This window comes from Mugil cephalus, chromosome 3, assembly GCF_022458985.1.
Source record: "Mugil cephalus isolate CIBA_MC_2020 chromosome 3, CIBA_Mcephalus_1.1, whole genome shotgun sequence".
Lineage (NCBI taxonomy): Eukaryota > Metazoa > Chordata > Actinopteri > Mugiliformes > Mugilidae > Mugil > Mugil cephalus.
The window spans coordinates 31,407,742-31,426,200 of record NC_061772.1 but is presented as its reverse complement, the minus strand read 5'-3'; the positions used below and the strand labels follow the sequence as shown (position 1 = coordinate 31,426,200).

Sequence of the window (18,459 nt, the reverse complement as noted above, 5' to 3'; positions counted from 1 at the left end):
GGACCCTCCACCTGCAGTAGTCTCTTTAAACGGGAGGTCACGTGTCCAGCGCCGGTGTGTGTGTGTGTGTGTGTATGTGTGTGTGTGTGTGTGTGTGTGTGTGTGTGCGGTACACCGGCCTCCCTCCGTCTCCGTGTCTCCGTGTCTCCGTGTGTCTCTATATAAGGAGACAGGATGTCCTCCCGCTGAGCTCCGGGGACAACATGCTACCTCTCGGTCTGCTACTGCTCACCGTCACCGCCATCGGGACCGGGACCGGGACCAGGACCGGGACCGGGACCGGCTCTCCGTCGCTCCGGGGACCGGTGCTCGGCTTCTCCTCGCCGGTGCCCGCCTCTCCCTCCACCCCGCCGCTGCTCCTCCTCCGGGAGCCCGGGGAGGAGCGCGGAGCGCCCGGAGTCGCCTTGGCCCGGTCCGCGGCGGAGGAGCCGTCCGGTCCCGCAGAGGAGGAGCAGGAGGGCGGGGAGCACCAGCATCACGGCGGCGGGTACCGGGTGGTCCAGTGGGAGTGGAGCTACGTGCAGACCCCGTACATCATCGCCATCTGGCTCCTGGTGGCCAGCGTGGCCAAGATCCGTGAGTCCCGAGCGTGTGTGCGTGTGTGTGTGTGTGTGTGTGGAGACCGGACCTGTCTAATTACTGGGACACACTGCACCTCTGGTCCCCAGTGGACCCCTCTGGTCCCCCCTGGTCCCCTCTGGACCCCTGTTATTAGTGGACTCTCTGTAGTCCAGTAGGTTCGCTAGTAACAACTAACATGAGTTCGACCCCCTGAACTAGACCCTGAACTAGACTCTGGGGGACGGGGTCCAACTCATTCTAGTTCAGGGGCCACGTTCAGACCAGTTTAATCTAAAGGGACCAGGAACACAACACAATGAAACCTGGTAATAACGACAACTACACACTTTAACATCAGGTTCAGAGCAAAGAAGAACGAGGACACGTTTAGATTTAAAGAAATATCCTTAAAAAAATTCTAATGTTTTAATAATGATCAGACAGACCTGGTCTAGTCCTGGTCTAGTCCTGGTCTAGTCCTGGTCTGTCTAGTCCTGGTCTGTCTGGTCCTGGTCTGTCTGGTCCTGGTCTGGTCCTGTTCTAGTCCTGGTCTAGTCCTGGTCTGTATCATGTGATACTAATCATCAGCTCCAAACTAAACGGTACTAAGGGAGTCAGGGTTCAGTAATGAGACACAGTTCTGTGACGGGTCGGTCCTGGTCCGGTCTAAAGGCAGACGGTCTCCAGGTTCAGAATCAGCTGATCAGAGAACAAGAACAGGAAGATTAAAAAAAACTACAAAACATTAAGAACAAGGTTCAGGAGAATCAGACCTTTCTTCTTCTACTGGAAACGATGAGAACTACAGGAACTAGAACTAGAACTACAACTCACCAGGAACTTTATTAAATGACTCCTAAATTCCTACCCAGGTCCAGGTCCAGGCCCAGGCCCTAGTGGTGGTCTGGGTCTGTCTGATAATAACCTGCTTTATGTCTCTGACTCATTAATGAGCTGCAGCCTCCACTCAGAGAAGAGCTCCAGACGAGGTCAATACGGCCAAGAAATAAAATAAAATAAAATAAAATAAAATAAAATAAAATAAAATAAAATAAAATAAAATAAAATAAAGAGAACACACAGCAGAATAACTGGGAACCTGCCTCCCTCCACTAGAGAACCTGCTGCAGGAGCCTTTAACTCAATATTTGCCCCACTTTGCTTCATATAGAACACAGGTGTCAAACATACGGCCCGTGGGCCAAAAGTGGGGCTCCAGAGGCTATAATCTGGTCCATGGGATGAAATTGCAAAAGTTACATTGAAGACATCAGCTGCAGTTTTCCTTCATTCTACAGTAAATGTACTCACTGCTCGTTCTCTTTCATTTTTTATTTCCTACAGTCTAACAGACAGACAGTCACCTGAGTCTGGTTCCTTCATGTGCTCACATGGAAAATCCATATAAAAGTAGCTGCTGTTCTATGAAGAGTTCACACAGTTGTAGTTTTAGAGTTGTGGACTGAAGACGACACTGAGACAAACTCGTCTCTGTCTCTTTAGAAACTTTCAGAACATTCTCATTTAGCCTGAACCAAAGGAAACGTGTTGTTGTTATTTACAGGTAGTTATTCTGTCGCGTTCCTGGTCCAGGTCCTGACATCAAACTGGGCCAGAACGGGTTGGACCCCCCTGCTCTAGACCCAGGTGTTTGTCCACAGCCCCCCAGTCTCCCACCCCTGATAGTTGATAGTCTTTGAGGCTGGAGCTGACAGCCTGCTGGTCTGGTCTGGTCTGGTCTGGTCTGGTCTGGTTCATGTTGAGGCTGAGTGTGTCCGTCTGGTGAGTGGGAGGCGTTTGATTTTAGAATCAGACGTTTGTTCAGCTCCTTCATGTTGTCCTCCTCCTCCTCCTGCTCTTCCTCCTCCTTCTCATCCTCCTCCTCCTCCTCCTTCTCATCCTCCTCCTCCTCCTCCTCCTCTTCCTCCTCCTCCTTCTCATCCTCCTGCTCCTCCTGCTCCTCCTCCTCCTTCTCATCCTCCTGCTCCTCCTCATCCTCCCCCTCCTCCTCCTCCTCCTCCTCCTCCTCCTCCTCCTCCTCCCCAGGCGTCCTCTCTCCTCCCCGTTGACTCTGTTACAGTCTGAATCTATCTCCTCTGTCGTTTAAACACAGAATAAGCTGGAAGCAAAGATGGAGGCTGCAGGGAAACGTTATCAGATTAGATGGAGGAGCAGAAACAGACACATCGGTTCAGTGTGTGTTACTGTGTGTTACTGTGTGTTACTGTGTGTGTGTTACTGTGTGTGTGTTACTGTGTGTTACTGTGTGTGTGTCTGTTACTGTGTGTGTGTTACTGTGTGTTGCTGTGTGTTGCTGTGTGTGTTTGTACGGTGACTCAGACCTTAATTGATGGATTTGTAACGTGTCCAAGGTCACACACATTAATCATGACAACAACAGCAGATCATGGTTTGTGTAACATGAAATAAATGGAGTGAGACCTCCTGTTACCTGAACCTGAAACACAGCCGCCAATCAGAGAGCAGGTCACATGACTCACACCTGACTTTCAGAGGTATCATCTGTCTATGCAGGTTAATGTGAAGCTCCAGAGAAGAGTCCAATCAGAGCACAGCTGTGTTTTATCCAATCAGAGCAGAGCTGTGTTTGGACCAATCAGAGCAGAGCTGTGTTTGGTCCAATTAGAGCAGAGCTGTGTTTTATCCAGTCAAAGCAGAGCTGTGTTTGGACCAATCAGAGCAGAGCTGTGTTTGGTCCAATTAGAGCAGAGCTGTGTTTTATCCAGTCAAAGCAGAGCTGTGTTTGGACCAATCAGAGCAGAGCTGTGTTTGGTCCAATTAGAGCAGAGCTGTGTTTTATCCAGTCAAAGCAGAGCTGTGTTTGGACCAATCAGAGCAGAGCTGTGTTTTATCCAGTCAAAGCAGAGCTGTGTTTGGACCAATCAGAGCAGAGCTGTGTTTTATCCAGTCAAAGCAGAGCTGTGTTTGGACCAATCAGAGCAGAGCTGTGTTTTATCCAATCAGAGCAGAGCTGAGTTTGGACCAATCAGAGCAGTGTAAGTGAAGGTGCTGTGTGTAACCTGTACTTGTGTGTAACCTGTGTGTGGTTGTGTCTTGCTAGTGTTCCATTTCTCTCAGCGCTTCACCACCGTGGTCCCTGAGAGCTGCATGCTGATCCTGTTGGGTCTGGTTCTGGGCGGGGTCGTCCTTGTAGCCAATAAGAAGCAGCTGTACCAGCTGGAGCCCGCCCTCTTCTTCCTCTTCCTGCTGCCGACCATCGTGGGCGACGCCGGCTACTTCATGCCGGCTCGCCTCTTCTTCGACAACCTGGGGGCCATCCTGACGTACGCCGTGGTGGGGACCCTGTGGAACGCCTTCTGCACCGGCTTCAGCCTCTACGCCGCCAAACTTCTGGGGGTCATAGGTCAGTGTTACCAGGAGAATATGGGACAGTCTGGGTATAAAGAGGGAGAACACACACCAACCACAACAAAACGGTATAAAACAAAGACGCGGACGCTCAGGCCGGTAGCTCCGATGCTAGAATGTGTCTGTGAAGGTTCTCAGTCATCCAGGTCAGGATAATCCATCTCAGTAGACAAACATCTTGAAGAAAGTCCAGCTGCCTTTATCCAACGCCCTTTGGATCCGATGTTAGAAGTAAAAACTCTTTCAATGAAAAAGCAAGCAAACTTAGCATCCTTGTATGAGGACTCAGGGTCTCAGGAGGACGGAAGCAACAAACTAAAGGTCCAACTATGTTCTACTAACATGTAACTAACATGTGTGTGTTTGTGTAGACCAGCGTGTGCAGGCAGACCTCATGGACTTCCTGCTGTTCGGGGCTCTGATCTCGGCCGTGGACCCAGTGGCTGTTCTGGCCGTGTTTGAGGAGGTTCACGTCAACGATACGCTCTTCATCATCGTGTTCGGAGAATCACTGGTGAACGACGCCGTCACCGTGGTGAGACGCACGCACGCAGCAACACACTGCGGCAACACACTGCAACAACACACTGCAACAACACACTGCGGCAACACACTGCAACAACACACTGCAACACACTGCAACACACTGCAACAACACACCACTACAACACACTGCAACAACACACTGCAACACACTGCAACAACACACACGGCAACACACTGTGGCAACACACTGCAACAACACACAACTACAACACGCTGCAACACACTGCAACAACACACCACTACAACACACTGCAACACACTGCAACAAAACACACGGCAACACACTGCAACAACACACCACTTCAACACACTACAACACACTGCAACACACTGCAACAAAACACACAACACACTGCAACAACACACCACTACAACACACGGCAACACACTGCAACAACACACCACTACAACACACTACAACACACTGCAACAACACACACGACAACACACTGCAACACACACCCCTACAACACACTCCAACAACACGCCACTACAACACACTGCAACAACACACCACTGCAACAACACACACGAAAACACACTGCAACACACACCACTACAACACACTGCAACAACACACACACACACTGCAACACACTGCAACAACACACCATGCAACACACACCACTACAACACACTGCAACAACACACCACACAACACACTGCAACACACTGCACAACACACTCATGCAAACACCACACAACACACTGCAACAACACACACGACAACACACTGCAACACACTGCAACAACACACCACGACAACACACTACAACACACTGCAACAACACACCACGACAACACACTACAACACACTGCAACAACACACCACTACAACACACTGCAACACACACAAACACAACACACGGTAACACACTGCAACACAACCAACAACACATACACACCACGACAACACCTGCAACAACACACTGCAACACACTGCAACACACTGCAACAACACACCACTACAACACACTGCAACAACACACACGACAACACACTGCAACACACTGCAAAAACACACCACTGCAACACACACCACTACAACACACTGCAACAACACACCACTGCAACAACACACACGAAAACACACTGCAACACACACCACTACAACACACTGCAACAACACACCACTACAACACACTACAACACACTGCAACAACACACACTGCAACACACTACAACACACTACAACACACTGCAACAACACGCACGACAACACACCGCAACACACTGCAACAACACACACACCACTACAACACACGACAACACACTGCAACAACGCACCACTACAACACACTGCAACAACACACACGACAACACCCTGCAACACACTGCAACAACACACCACTGCAACACACACCACTACAACACACTGCAACAACACACCACTACAACACACTGCAACACACTGCATCAACACACCACTACAACACACTGCAACAACACACACGACAACACACTGCAACACACTGCAAAAACACACCACTGCAACACACACCACTACAACACACTGCAACAACACACCACGACAACACACTACAACACACACGACAACACACTGCGACACACTGCAACAACACACTGCAACACACACCACTACAACACACTGCAACAACACACACGACAACACACTGCAACAACACACACGACAACACACTGCAAAACACTGCAACAACACACCACTACAACACACTGCAACAACACACCACTACAACACACTACAACACACTGCAACAACACACTGCAACAACACACACGGCAACACACTGCAACAACACACACTGCAACACACATTAACACACGACACACATTACAGTTATTTACAGCCTATGACCCATGTGTCAGAACCTTAAACACTTTTTTAAAACTGTTAACGCACATCACACCTGAAACACAAACAGTTAATTTCATGCTCAATATCACAGTGTAACAAAACACAGACACACACGTCCAAAATACAACAATACGCTAACACAGGTTAACTCTAGCAACACAACCACACACGTTGTCTTCCCACAGAAACACACTGACTGATGGAAGAACACAAACTGAATCACTTTGCATGAGTCAAATCCACTTTTTTTCCTTTTTCTTTTACAATCATCACATTATTGTATTGATCATATACGTGTAAATTAATGTTTGTGATGATTTTTGTTCCTTTTATTGTACAACGCTCAGTACACTTGTTTTCTGCCAGTTCTCACCTTGTCCCTCATAAGATCCTGCTCCAGTAAATACAGGTCATGTGACTGGTGATGTGATTGAAAAGACAGGAATCAGCTGTGATCAATGTGATCTTCAATCCATTAGTTTTGAACATGAGTTTTTCTGTTTTGACAAACCGTGTGAAAACAATAGAAAATTCACCAGTTAACATCTAATGTTTTGGTCTTGATTGAGCTTGTGTGTAAAAGGAGTCAAAACTAATTTTAAACATGTAAAATGTGTGTATTTCGTGTCAAAAGAAGAAGAATTGTGTTAATTGTATAGCCCACACAGGCTGGTGTTGTGGTAACTGTGTGAAGAGTTTTGAAAAAGTGTTAAAAGTACTGAACAACGGGTCATAGCGCCTGTAAAACACTGTAGCTAACACTAGTAGGTCAGTAGGTCACAACAACAACAACCACAAGCTGGGGGATAAGAAGAGCTACTGTTAGCAGGGAGGCTAGGAGGAGCTACTGTTAGCAGGGGGGCTAGGAAGAGCTACTGTTAGCTGGGAGGCTAAGAGGAGCTACTGCTAGCAGGGAGGCTAAGAGGAGCTACTGTTAGCAGGGAGGCTAGGAGGAGCTACTGCTAGCTGGGAGGCTAGGAAGAGCTACTGTTAGCTGGGAGGCTAGGAGGAGCTACTGCAAGCAGGGAGGCTAAGAGGAGCTACTGTTAGCAGGGAGGCTAGGAGGAGCTACTGTTAGCAGGGAGGCTAGGAGGAGCTACTGTTAGCAGTGAGACTAGGAGGAGCTACTGTTAGCAGGGAGGCTACGAGGAGCTACTGTTCCTTTAAATGTGTAAATCAGTAAAAATACTGAGTTGAGATGAATCAGCTGATTAACGTCAGCTCTTTAATCCAGAGCTAATCTACCAAGAACTGAAGCTGTGTGGGAACCAGTTCCACTCAGAGTTCACTTTCCCAGACTCAGACTCATTCTTCATCATCATCTTCATCACTCAGAGGTCAAAGGTCAGAGAGAACAGCTGATCACAGATAGATAGATAGATAGATAGATAGATAGATAGATAGATAGATAGATAGATAGATAGATAGATAGATAGATAGATAGATAGATAGATATGAAACATTGAAACGTTTATGTTTTTTAATCTGGTCTTTATTGTGCTGCAGGTTTTATATAAAGTCTACATTTCCTTCGTGGAGGTGGGAGCAGAGAACGTCCAGACAGCTGATTACTTCAAAGGAGTCGGTGAGTGTGGAGACAAACAACAAAGAAATCTGATCAGACTGACTCTAGTCACTCACTCCTGCTCCTCCTCCTCCTCCTCCTCCTCCTCCTCCTGCTCCTCCTGCTCCTCCTCCTCCTCCTCCTCCTCCTCCTCCTCCTCCTCCTCCTCCTCCTCCTCAGCCTCCTTCCTCATCGTCAGTATTGGGGGGACTCTGGTAGGTCTGGTCTTTGCTGTCATCCTGGGCTTCATCACTCGTTTCACTAAGAAAGTTCGGATCATTGAGCCCCTGTTTGTCTTCCTGCTGGTCTACCTGGCCTACCTGACGGCCGAGCTCTTCTCCCTGTCTGCCATCCTGTCGTAAGTCCCCCGTACAACAACAGCACCCAGTATATACAACCCTGTGTATGTACCAGTCTATATATAACTAGTCTATATGTATATAACTAGTTTATATATAACTAGTCTATATATATATAACTAGTCTATATGTATATAACTAGTTTATATATAACTAGTCTATATATATATAACTAGTCTATATATGTACCAGTCTCTATATAACCAGTCTATATATAACTAGTCTATATATAACCAGTCTATATATGATCAGGCTATATATAACCAGTCTATATATAACTAGTCTATATATAACCAGTCTATATATAACTAGTCTATATGTAACCAGTCTATATATAACCAGTCTATATATAACCAGTCTCTATATAACCAGTCTATATATAACTAGTCTATATGTAACCAGTCTATATATAACCAGTCTATATATAACCAGTCTATATATAACCAGTCTATATATAACAGTCTATATATAACCAGTCTATATATAACCAGTCTATATATAACCAGTCTATATATAACCAGTCTGTATATAACCAGTCTATATATAACCAGTCTATATATAACTAGTCTATATATAACAGTCTCTATATAACCAGTCCATATCTCTGGTACCAGGATGACGTTCTGTGGCATCGGGGCCAATAAATATGTGGAGGCCAACATTTCCCAGAAGTCTCGGACCACAGTGAAGTACACGATGAAGACTCTGGCCAGCATCGCCGAGACCATCATCTTCATCTTCCTCGGCATCTCGGCCGTGGACAAGTCCAAGTGGGCGTGGGACACGGGGCTGGTGTCCTGCACCCTGGTCTTCATCTTCGTCTTCAGGGCCATCGGTCAGTCACCTCCTCCTCATCATCACCTCCTCCTCCTCCTCCTCCTCACCTCCTCCTCCATCCTCCTCCTCCTCCTCATCATCACCCCCTCATCATCATCACCTCCTCCTCCTCCTCCTCCTCATCTCCTCCTCCTCCTCACCTCCTCCTCATCTCCTCCTCATCTCCTCCTCATCATCATCACCTCCTCCTCCTCATCATCTCCTCATCATCACCTCCTCCTCCTCCTCCTCCTCCTCCTCATTTCCTCCTCCTCCTTCTCATCTCCTCCTGCTCCTCATAATAACCTCCTCCTCCTCATCATCACCTCCTCCTCCTCCTCCTCCTCCTCACCTCCTCCTCCTCATTTCCTCCTCCTCCTCCTCATCTCCTCCTCCTCACCTCCTCACCTCCTCCTCCTCATCACCTCCTCCTCCTCCTCCTCCTCCTCACCTCCTCCTGCTCCTCATAATAACCTCCTCCTCCTCATCATCACCTCCTGCTCCTCCTCCTCACCTCCTCCTCCCCCTCCTCAGGTGTGATTGGTCAGACCTGGGTCCTGAACCGGTTCCGGCTCGTCCCATTGGATAAGATTGACCAGGTGGTGATGTCGTACGGTGGCCTGCGGGGGGCGGTGGCGTTCGCCCTGGTGGTTCTGCTGGACGGCCAGCAGGTCAAGGCCAAGGATTACTTTGTTGCCACGACGATCATTGTCGTCTTCTTCACCGTCATGTTCCAGGTACTTCCTGGTTACTTCCTGGTTACTTCCTGGTTACTTCCTGGTTACATGAGTGACCCCATGTCCTCTTCTACACGTGTTAATGTGTGTTTTATTGTGTGTTATCATGTGTGCGTGTGTTATTGTGTATTATTGTGTTATTGTGTTGATGTGTGTGTTTCTGTGTGTGTCACTGTGTGTGTTGTATGTGTGGGCGGAGCCTAAACTAAAGGCAGCAGTGAATCAGTTTAAAGCTGTCAGGGCTCTGGCGGCCATGATGGATCTCCTCCTCATTAAAGGGAGGCGCAGTCAGACTGTGTTTACATGTGAATGTGCAAACACACTCTAAATCTGAAGAGTGTGTCTGATCTCCTCCTCGTTATGGAGGAGGCCCAGGGTTTGTTTATGGAGGACAGCTCCAGACTGTCCTCATGTCGTCCTGCGTCCACATTCTCATGTGATCTGTCCTCCAGGGTCTGACCATCAAACCTCTGGTGAACTGGCTCAAAGTCCCTCGATCCACCAACAGGAAGCCCACCATCAACGAGGAGATCCACGAGAGGGTCAGCGCCTCCTCCTCCTCCTCCTCCTCCTCCTCTTCTTCTTCTTCTTCTTCTTTGCACATGAGACACTTTAGCTAATCACATGCTCAGATACTTCACTGTGCATTATATGTAAATAGGACCTGTACTTTATTTTGGTAATTTTTCCTTCTGTCCTGATTTTACTCTATTCTTACATATGTTTTTATTATCTTGTGACTTCTTGGTTAAAATAATGTCCCTGGATCAGTAAAGTGGTCTTGAATGTTTCTTGTGTGTTGCTCTGGTCTCTGCTTCCAGGCCTTCGATCACATCCTGACGGCGGTGGAGGACATCGCCGGCCTGCAGGGATATCACCACTGGAGAGACAAGTATGAGACGCTGTAAAACCACGGCCTTATCCCATCGTTGCCACGGCAGCGTCTCCACGGCGACGTCTCCACGGTGACGATAGGTTAACGACCGTCTGTGTCCTCAGGTGGGAGCAGTTTGATAAGAAGTACCTGAGTAAGATGCTGCTCAGGAAGTCCGTGTACAGGAAGAGCGAGTTATGGGAGGCGTACCAGAAGATCAACATCAGGGACGCCATCAGCGTCATCGACCAGGTGGGAACCACCGGGGGGGGGGGGGGGGGGGGGGGTTACTGTGTGGGTTTCTTCTGTTAATGTGTATCATTGTGTGTGCTGCCGTGTGTTATTATTATTGTGTGTGTTCAGGGGGGGAACGTCCTGACCTCGGCTCGTCTGTCCCTCCCATCCATGGCCAGCAGAGCCTCGTTCCCTGAAGTCACCAACGTCACCAACTACCTGTGAGTCACATGACTCCACCTGTTTTATTTCATTCAGTGTGAGGACATCATGCATTCACATGAACCGTTTAAAAGAAAAAAGAAACGATGGGCGACCAGATAAATAAAACATGAACTACACACCACATAAAAACTACACAATGAGTACAAGTACCAGCACACAACACACACAACAACACACACACAACACACACACACACCTCAGGTACACAAACCTGGTCCAGTCACATGATCCTGATGATGAGTGTGAGACAAAGCAACATGGCTGCTGATCCTGATTAACACCATGTTTCATTTAAAGAGTAAATAAAGTGGGACACAGCTGCATTAGTTGTTCTCTGTAAAGTCCAGCATCAAATAAAGTGACGCAGTAAAAACCAGAACCAGTGGGAAGGTCTCACATCAGCTCATACACACACACACATACACACATATAGTATGTGCATATATAGTGTGTATCTATAGTGTGTATATATAAAGTGACGCAGTAAAAACCAGAACCAGTGGGAAGGTCTCACATCAGCTTTAAAGTCCAACAATGATGCAAATCTAAATGATAGAATAAAGAAGGAAATGAAATCAGTGCTGACAGTATTGACAGATTCCCAGAAGAAGATAGAGGTAGTTGTTCTAGTTTTCACTGAAACGCTGGTAATTCACTGGTTACTCAACCCCAGAGCTTTAATGGAGGACGTCACAAAACGGTTTTCTAGTTGACAAGAACCATGTGTGGTAACGTGGTTCCTGGTTCCTCTCAGTGAGGTTTATTGTCATGTGGTTTTCATTGAGCCAATCAGAGAAAAGGAAACATCCTCAGGTCTAATCAGGGTCTAATGTGGTCTACAAGGTCCCCCCTCTGACCTGGTTTATTAGGAACCATGAAGAAGAACAAGTGTCCTGATGTTTCTAATGTGACAAATACATGTTTACATTAGTTTAAGGACCAGGAACCAGATATGAGACCAGGAACCAGAGATGAGACCAGGAACCAGATATGAGACCAGAACCAGAGATGAGACCAGGAACCAGACATGAGACCAGGAACCAGATATGAGACCAGAACCAGAGATGAGACCAGGAACCAGATATGAGACCAGGAACCAGATATGAGACCAGAACCAGACATGAGACCAGAACCAGATATGAGACCAGGAACCAGATATGAGACCAGAACCAGATATGAGACCAGAGCCAGACATGAGACATTCATTCATCTGGATTTAACTCAGGAACATTATTAAAAAAATAAAAATTTCACAGAAGCACAACAGTTTTCTTCTGTCTTATAATGAGTCCAGGGTTCAGTGTCGTCCTATAAAGGGTTAAAAGACTCCGGGATATTTAAATTCCTCAAGGTTTTGTATTATTTGTTTGTCACTGACATGTCTCGTTGTTTGTTTGCAGGCGTGAGAACGGTAGCGGCGTCTGTCTGGACCTGCAAGTCATCGATAACGTCCCCGGGGCCAAAGTGGAGGAGGACATGGAGACGCACCACGTCCTCGCTGGAAACCTCTACAAACCCAGGAGACGGGTAAACGGACTTTAGGTCTCTGTCAAGATGGTGGAAGAGGTCAAAGGGCATCTCATCAGGAAAGACGACCAATATTACATAGAGGAGCTCCTCTCTGATTGGCTCGTTTTAGTCTCAGATTTCTGTTTGATGTCCTGTTGGTTCTTTGTCCACTTTCAGGACTTTGTTTCTGTCTTGAATGGTTTTTAATTTCTCGGTCTTGTCTCTGTCTCGGTGTCCGTCGTCCAGTATCAGTCCCACTACAGCCGTCACTTCATGCCTCTGGGGGAGAAGGAGCGTCAGGACCGGGAGGTGTTTCAGAGGAACATGAAGAGTCGCATGGAGACGTTCAAATCCACCCGACACAAGCGGCACAAGAAGGAGCGCAGCCTGAAGAAGGTGAGAGGAGATCAGGTCCAGGTCCAGGTCCAGGTCCAGGACCAGGTCCAGGTCCAGGTCCAGGTCCAGGGTTCAGGGATCAGGGATCAGGGTTCCGGGTCCCGGGTCCCGGGTCCAGGTCCAGGTCCAGGGTTCAGGGACCAGGGTTCAGGGTTCCGGGTCTGCACACAGTGAATGTGGCGCCGCCTGCTGGTGATGGAGGAGCCTGTAAAGACCAGACAGGAGCAGGTGTTTCATCCACAGCGTCAGCAGAGTTTAAATTTAAAAGCTGCAAACACAGAACATCTCTGAATATTCCAGCCAATGGTTTTACTTCTATTCATCTTCTGTTACTATGGAGACGTGTGGACCTTTGAGTTTTAGTTGTGGTGGAGGTGGACTACAGGAGTCCGGGTTCCCTCTACATCTCACCTCAGAGACAGTCCTTGGTTTATAGACTCTAGGGCCACTAGGCTTTGTTGCTTCCATCGTCCTGAGACCCCGAGTCCTTCATTCTGCAGCCAGTCACGGGACTAATTCAATTCTACAGTTGAAACTCGTTTATTTATGATTAATTTTCTAGTTTTTGATGTGACGCACAAATGTAACAAACTCCATCACCAGTAACGAGCTATGACGTCACTAATCGCAAAGGACTGGTTTAAGGACGATGGTCACTGTTTGTAACTGTGTCAGGTATTTAAATAAAGAGGGTCATATTTACACAGTGAAATAATCCCTGTGTCCACATATGAGGATGTCATTCTTTTCAGAAACTACTTCCTGTTCAGAGATGACGTTTAGTCCTACTGATCCTAGATTCCTTAGGGATTAAAAGGCTCTGGTCTGTGTAGAAGAGACGTTTGGTTTTAACTGGTTTACTGAAGACGCCTTGTGTCTCCACAGCGCAGAGGATCTGACAGCAGAGAGGACGGAGGCAGCGACAAACCCCGACGAAACGTCAGCTGGCAGGACAAAGGTTACACAACTTTCATAAGGTTACGGTTAATGAGCAGAGTCACCGAGTCATTTATGGACGAGATCAGACGTCACTTTAATGAACTTCACTCTGAGTCATTCAAAAAATAAAAACTCAACTCATATATCTCTATATAAATCTCTTAAACCACTTCAGCACAAAACTACCAACGGATTCATTTTGAGGACATAAGCATTTAAATGCCAGTTTGATTATTAAAGGTGTTTTTCAGTCTTTTTGGGGCATGTGACCGGTTTATTTAATAATATTGACTAGATTGTGTTATTAGTTTTCGTGCAGCACCAGAAATGTCCCATTGACTCCCATTATAAGCACATTTAGAAACATTCATTCTCTAATATCAGGGCTAAATTTACTTTTAGTGTTCAACACTAAAAGAAGGTTCAGTTACGGTTCACTTCTTCCTATTCGTTCCCCTTTTTGATCGTCTCCTTTTTCATCCTCCTCCTCCTCCTCCTTTTTGTACTGGTGCTCCTCTTGCTTTATCTTCGTCTTCTCCTGCTCCTCATTCTGCCCCCTCTCCTCCTCATCCTTCTTCTTCCTTCTCCTCCTCGTCCTTTGCAAGTTTATCCCACAGCTCAGCCTGGACCTGGGTACAGACTGTTAGCACAGAATCAGAATCAGAATCAGAATCAGAATCAGCAGAACGAAGGAAAGAATGAAGTTAAAAGGAGTGAAGTCTGGGCCTGTGTCTTAGTGTCTGTCCTGGTCTCCATGCAGCTGTAGACTGTGAGGAGATAAGTTGAAGCTTTAGCTTAGCATGAGGCCTGATGCCTGATGTCTGTGTCCAGACCCCGTGGTCGTCCCCGTGGAGTCGGAGGAGGACAAAGCTGAGCACTCAGACCCGGAGAAGGAGGACGACGTCGGGATCACGTTCGTGGCTCGAAAGGCCGAGACTCCGAAACCACGACCCAAGTCTGGTGAGACGGGAACTCAGAGGCTGAAACACACACACTTTCATTTCATCTCCAAACCAGACATGAACATTATAATCTACGTCATCATGTTCGACAGATCTTTACCCTCACACCAAGTAGAACAAGAGGAAAAGTAAAGAGGACCTTCATCAGGGACCTCCCTCCTCCCACCTCCTGGTTTTCTGTCTTATTCTGTTGTCGCATGTTAACAGATTCCGTGTCTACCTGCTGCCCCCTAGTGGAGGAGGAGTTAATTCTGTCACCATGGACGAACCAAGACTCATTATTTATACATAAACTGGTCTGAGACGTGGGATCAGTCCCTCCCCACTAACTGTCCTCCTGTGTCTCCTCCTGTGTCTCCTCCTGTGTCTCCTCCTCCAGTCCCAGCCGCTCTGGACGGGAGTTCCTCAGACGTCCCCCTCTCGCCCCCCGGGGGAGACAGTCACCTGCCGTGGAAGGGAGGCGTGGGTTCTCCTCCGCCCTGTGTCTCTGTGGAGGCCACGAAGATCATCCCCGTGGACCTGCAGCAGGCCTGGAACCAGAGCATCTCGTCCCTGGAGAGCATCTCGTCCCCCCCCGCCCCCCCCGAGCCCGTCCACCCCCGCGTCAGCGCCCTCTCCAGGCTGGGAGGCCCCCGCCCCGTCTCCTACACGCCACCGGGGAGCGCTATGGGGAGCACCTCCTCCTCCATCGGAGCTCAGGTGTCCCAGGGCTCCTTCTGCTTCCCAGAGAAGAAGAAGAAGGAGGAGGAGGAGGAGGAGGAGGAAGGAGGAGGAGGAGGAGGAGGAGGTTTGCAGGAGATGCAGCCACTCATGTCCTCCTCTCTGCGCCCCCCCCCCAGCTCCCTGCCGCCACCACCGCCTCCTCCCCCTGGCTCCGGGAGGAGGAGGAACCCCTGTGTGTACCTGAGGAGCCTGGTTACGGCGCCTCCTCCTGGTGGCAGCGAGCAGCACAGCCGAGGCCCCACCCAGCTGTGACCTCTGACCCCCCCAGACCTCCAGGTCAGCTAGGACTGCGCCATCACCCCCTCCCACATCAGGTGATCTGTTACCTGTGTGTCCGTCCAACAGGAGGACAGCTCCATCATCCCGGTGGTTGGGGTCAGAGGTCAGAGGTCAGAGGTCAGAGGACCCAGGACACGTCCGTGAGAGGTGAAGGGTCACGTGTTGGCTCTGTCCCTGTGTGTCACGTGTCATTTAATAACGAATTCATCAATAATCTCAATGTATCAGAATAAGCTGCCCCCCCCCCCCCCCCCAAAAAAAAACAACAAAAAACAAAAAAACACATTCAATATATGACATTTATCAGAGTGAACACACTGTTTCTTTAAATGTCATAATCACTTTTATTCTTTATTATAAACAGAATAAATCAGAGCTGCAGACGAGCTTTTAAATCTTCTTCTTCTTCTATGAAACTAAACAAGCTGCAAACATAAAACCTCCAGAGTCCAAAGACGACGCGTTTCATCTGTCTCTCTATTCACCAGCAGCCAGTGTCTCTCTTGTCTTCTTGTTTGTTGTCTTAACATCAGTCTGAGCTCAGGACCATAATTATTTCTGGTCCTGAACATGTTAAAAGTGATAGTTAAAGAGGAGGAGGAGGAGGAGGAGGAGAGGAGGAGGAGGAGGAGGAGTTCATGCTGTAAACGTACTCGAATCAGAGTTGAATCCAGAGCAACCAAGAGTCAATTCATAAATAATTGATAAATAATAAAGAATATATATAATAATGAAGTCAGCGTCGTGTCTGTTTACTGAATCTGACCCTGAACCATTTTACAGATCAATCAACAGTCTCCTTCCTTCCTTTAGAGGAGGAGTTAGTTAATGAGGGAGGAGCCTCTTCCTGTCGCCGCCGCTGTTCCTCGCTGCGCCGCAGGAGGCGCTGCTGAGCGCACGTTCCCGTTCACTAACACGTTTAACAACAAGTAAACAGGCGGAAGTCGAACTAAAGAAGAACTCTGACACAAACGAGTGTGACGCTAAAGGATAAAAGTCTCAAACTTCGTCCGGAGGTGAGTCAGACCTGCCGCTGCTTTTATTACCCAACCTCAGCGACCATCTATCTTAGCTTAGATTAGCTTAGCCTTAAATCAACAACGGTTTTTGGCGGTTTTGTTGGCTAACGGTAGCTAATGCTAGATGCTTTTTCATAGCTTAACTTTAGTCTCAGATATAAAACAGATAATTGTTCTAAATAAATGTTTCAGAAACTTGTTTAAGTCGTAGTTTGGTGATTTATCTTCTTAATTAAATTCTAAGCGTTGGCATTTTTAATTAAATAAATTATTAAGATGAGATAATTTAAGATAAGATGAGATGAGACTAGGTTTATTTGCACAGTTCTACATAGTGTGATTCACAGTGAAATGTTTTGTTGTATCTGCAGTAAAAAGTTCCACAGTAGAAACAGTAAAACAGCCACAAGATAAAAAAATGTATGACTGAGGATAATAAAATAACATTTACAGGAGTAAACCTGATGCAACATGTAAATATTCTTGTACCATAATGAATTTTCTTTGTTTTATTTAATCTTGTCTTGTGTTAAAGTGTCAGTGTTTTGGACAAACCTCCAGAAAAGCCTGTTACTTATATGTGTTTGTCTGCACAGCTCTGTTGTTATTATTCTTTGTGTTGTTGTTGCTCTTATTTAAATGTTTTTCTCAGTAAATCACGAGCTTCCCCCCAAAATGTCATCATGTCCTCACATAATGACAACAAGTTATTCTGGATTTTAGTTTTAAACTCTAAATTAACGCCTCACTGAGTCTGTTTTGTTCCATTGAGTATTGATTAGTTATTAGCTGCTGAGATAATAACTGTACACTGGCCAATACTTGTGCAACTTATTATTATTTAACAAAATATAAACACTCAAAAAATGAAAGAAATATAAATCATTATAAAAGTACAGAGTAGGGGATTAAAAATATATATATAAATATAACAGTTCTCTGTATAAGTTACCACATCAATATTTTGCATTAGTTAGAAGATTTTCATTGTACACTCGAACATTGAGTTCTTCCCCTTATATTATATTATATATTATATTATATATTATATAATATAATATATTATATTATATTATGTTATATTATATTATATTATATTATATTATTGTTCAGACCGTCCAGCTGCACTTCTCCTTAAATCCACCAGGTGGCAGCGTCTGACTCTAGCTGGATGTATGCGGAGGGTGGCCACTTTATTAGGGACACCAGTGGAACCAGTCCCGCTCTGAATCTGGGCTTCATGAAGGTGCAGGTTCAGCTTTAGTTTCTAGTTGTTGTGTTTTTATCTTGTAATGAACTGAAACCAAAAACAGTGAATAAATAAATAAATAAATAAAGAGGGAACAGATCCTCTAAAGTGAAGCCAGAGCCAGTGCAGCTCCTCCTCCAAACAAAACAGATACATTTATTTCAAGGATGGTTCAGTCTTTTCAGGTAGTTAATATAATGTTGATGAATATTCAAATGACATTTTTTTGCATAAGTTTGT

At 46.6% G+C, this 18,459-nt stretch overlaps 1 protein-coding gene across 1 annotated transcript; it reads left to right on the top strand.

The window, feature by feature from the left end:
* slc9a5 (solute carrier family 9 member A5) lies at positions 1-16,683 on the top strand. The gene is made up of 16 exons (XM_047580986.1): positions 1-576; positions 3,644-3,946; positions 4,323-4,486; positions 7,841-7,919; positions 8,079-8,256; positions 8,872-9,092; positions 9,608-9,810; positions 10,263-10,352; positions 10,632-10,702; positions 10,810-10,936; positions 11,048-11,139; positions 12,544-12,670; positions 12,899-13,048; positions 13,934-14,006; positions 14,819-14,947; positions 15,329-16,683. Exons 1-16 carry the CDS (start codon positions 75-77, stop codon positions 15,922-15,924), a joined length of 3,105 nt encoding a protein of 1,034 aa, XP_047436942.1. The 5' UTR covers positions 1-74; the 3' UTR covers positions 15,925-16,683.
* The last annotated feature ends 1,776 nt before the right edge of the window (positions 16,684-18,459 follow it).

What these genes read in the sequence shown, in the direction of transcription:
- slc9a5 (XM_047580986.1), top strand. Translation starts at nt 75, where the DNA reads ATGTGTGTGTGTGTGTGTGTGTGTGTGTGTGTGCGGTACACCGGCCTC. An exon ending in CAAACTTCTGGGGGTCATAG is followed by an intron (nt 3,947 to 4,322) that starts GTCAGTGTTACC and finishes GTGTTTGTGTAG; the next exon opens with ACCAGCGTGTGCAGGCAGAC. An exon ending in ACGAGGAGATCCACGAGAGG is followed by an intron (nt 10,353 to 10,631) that starts GTCAGCGCCTCC and finishes CTCTGCTTCCAG; the next exon opens with GCCTTCGATCACATCCTGAC.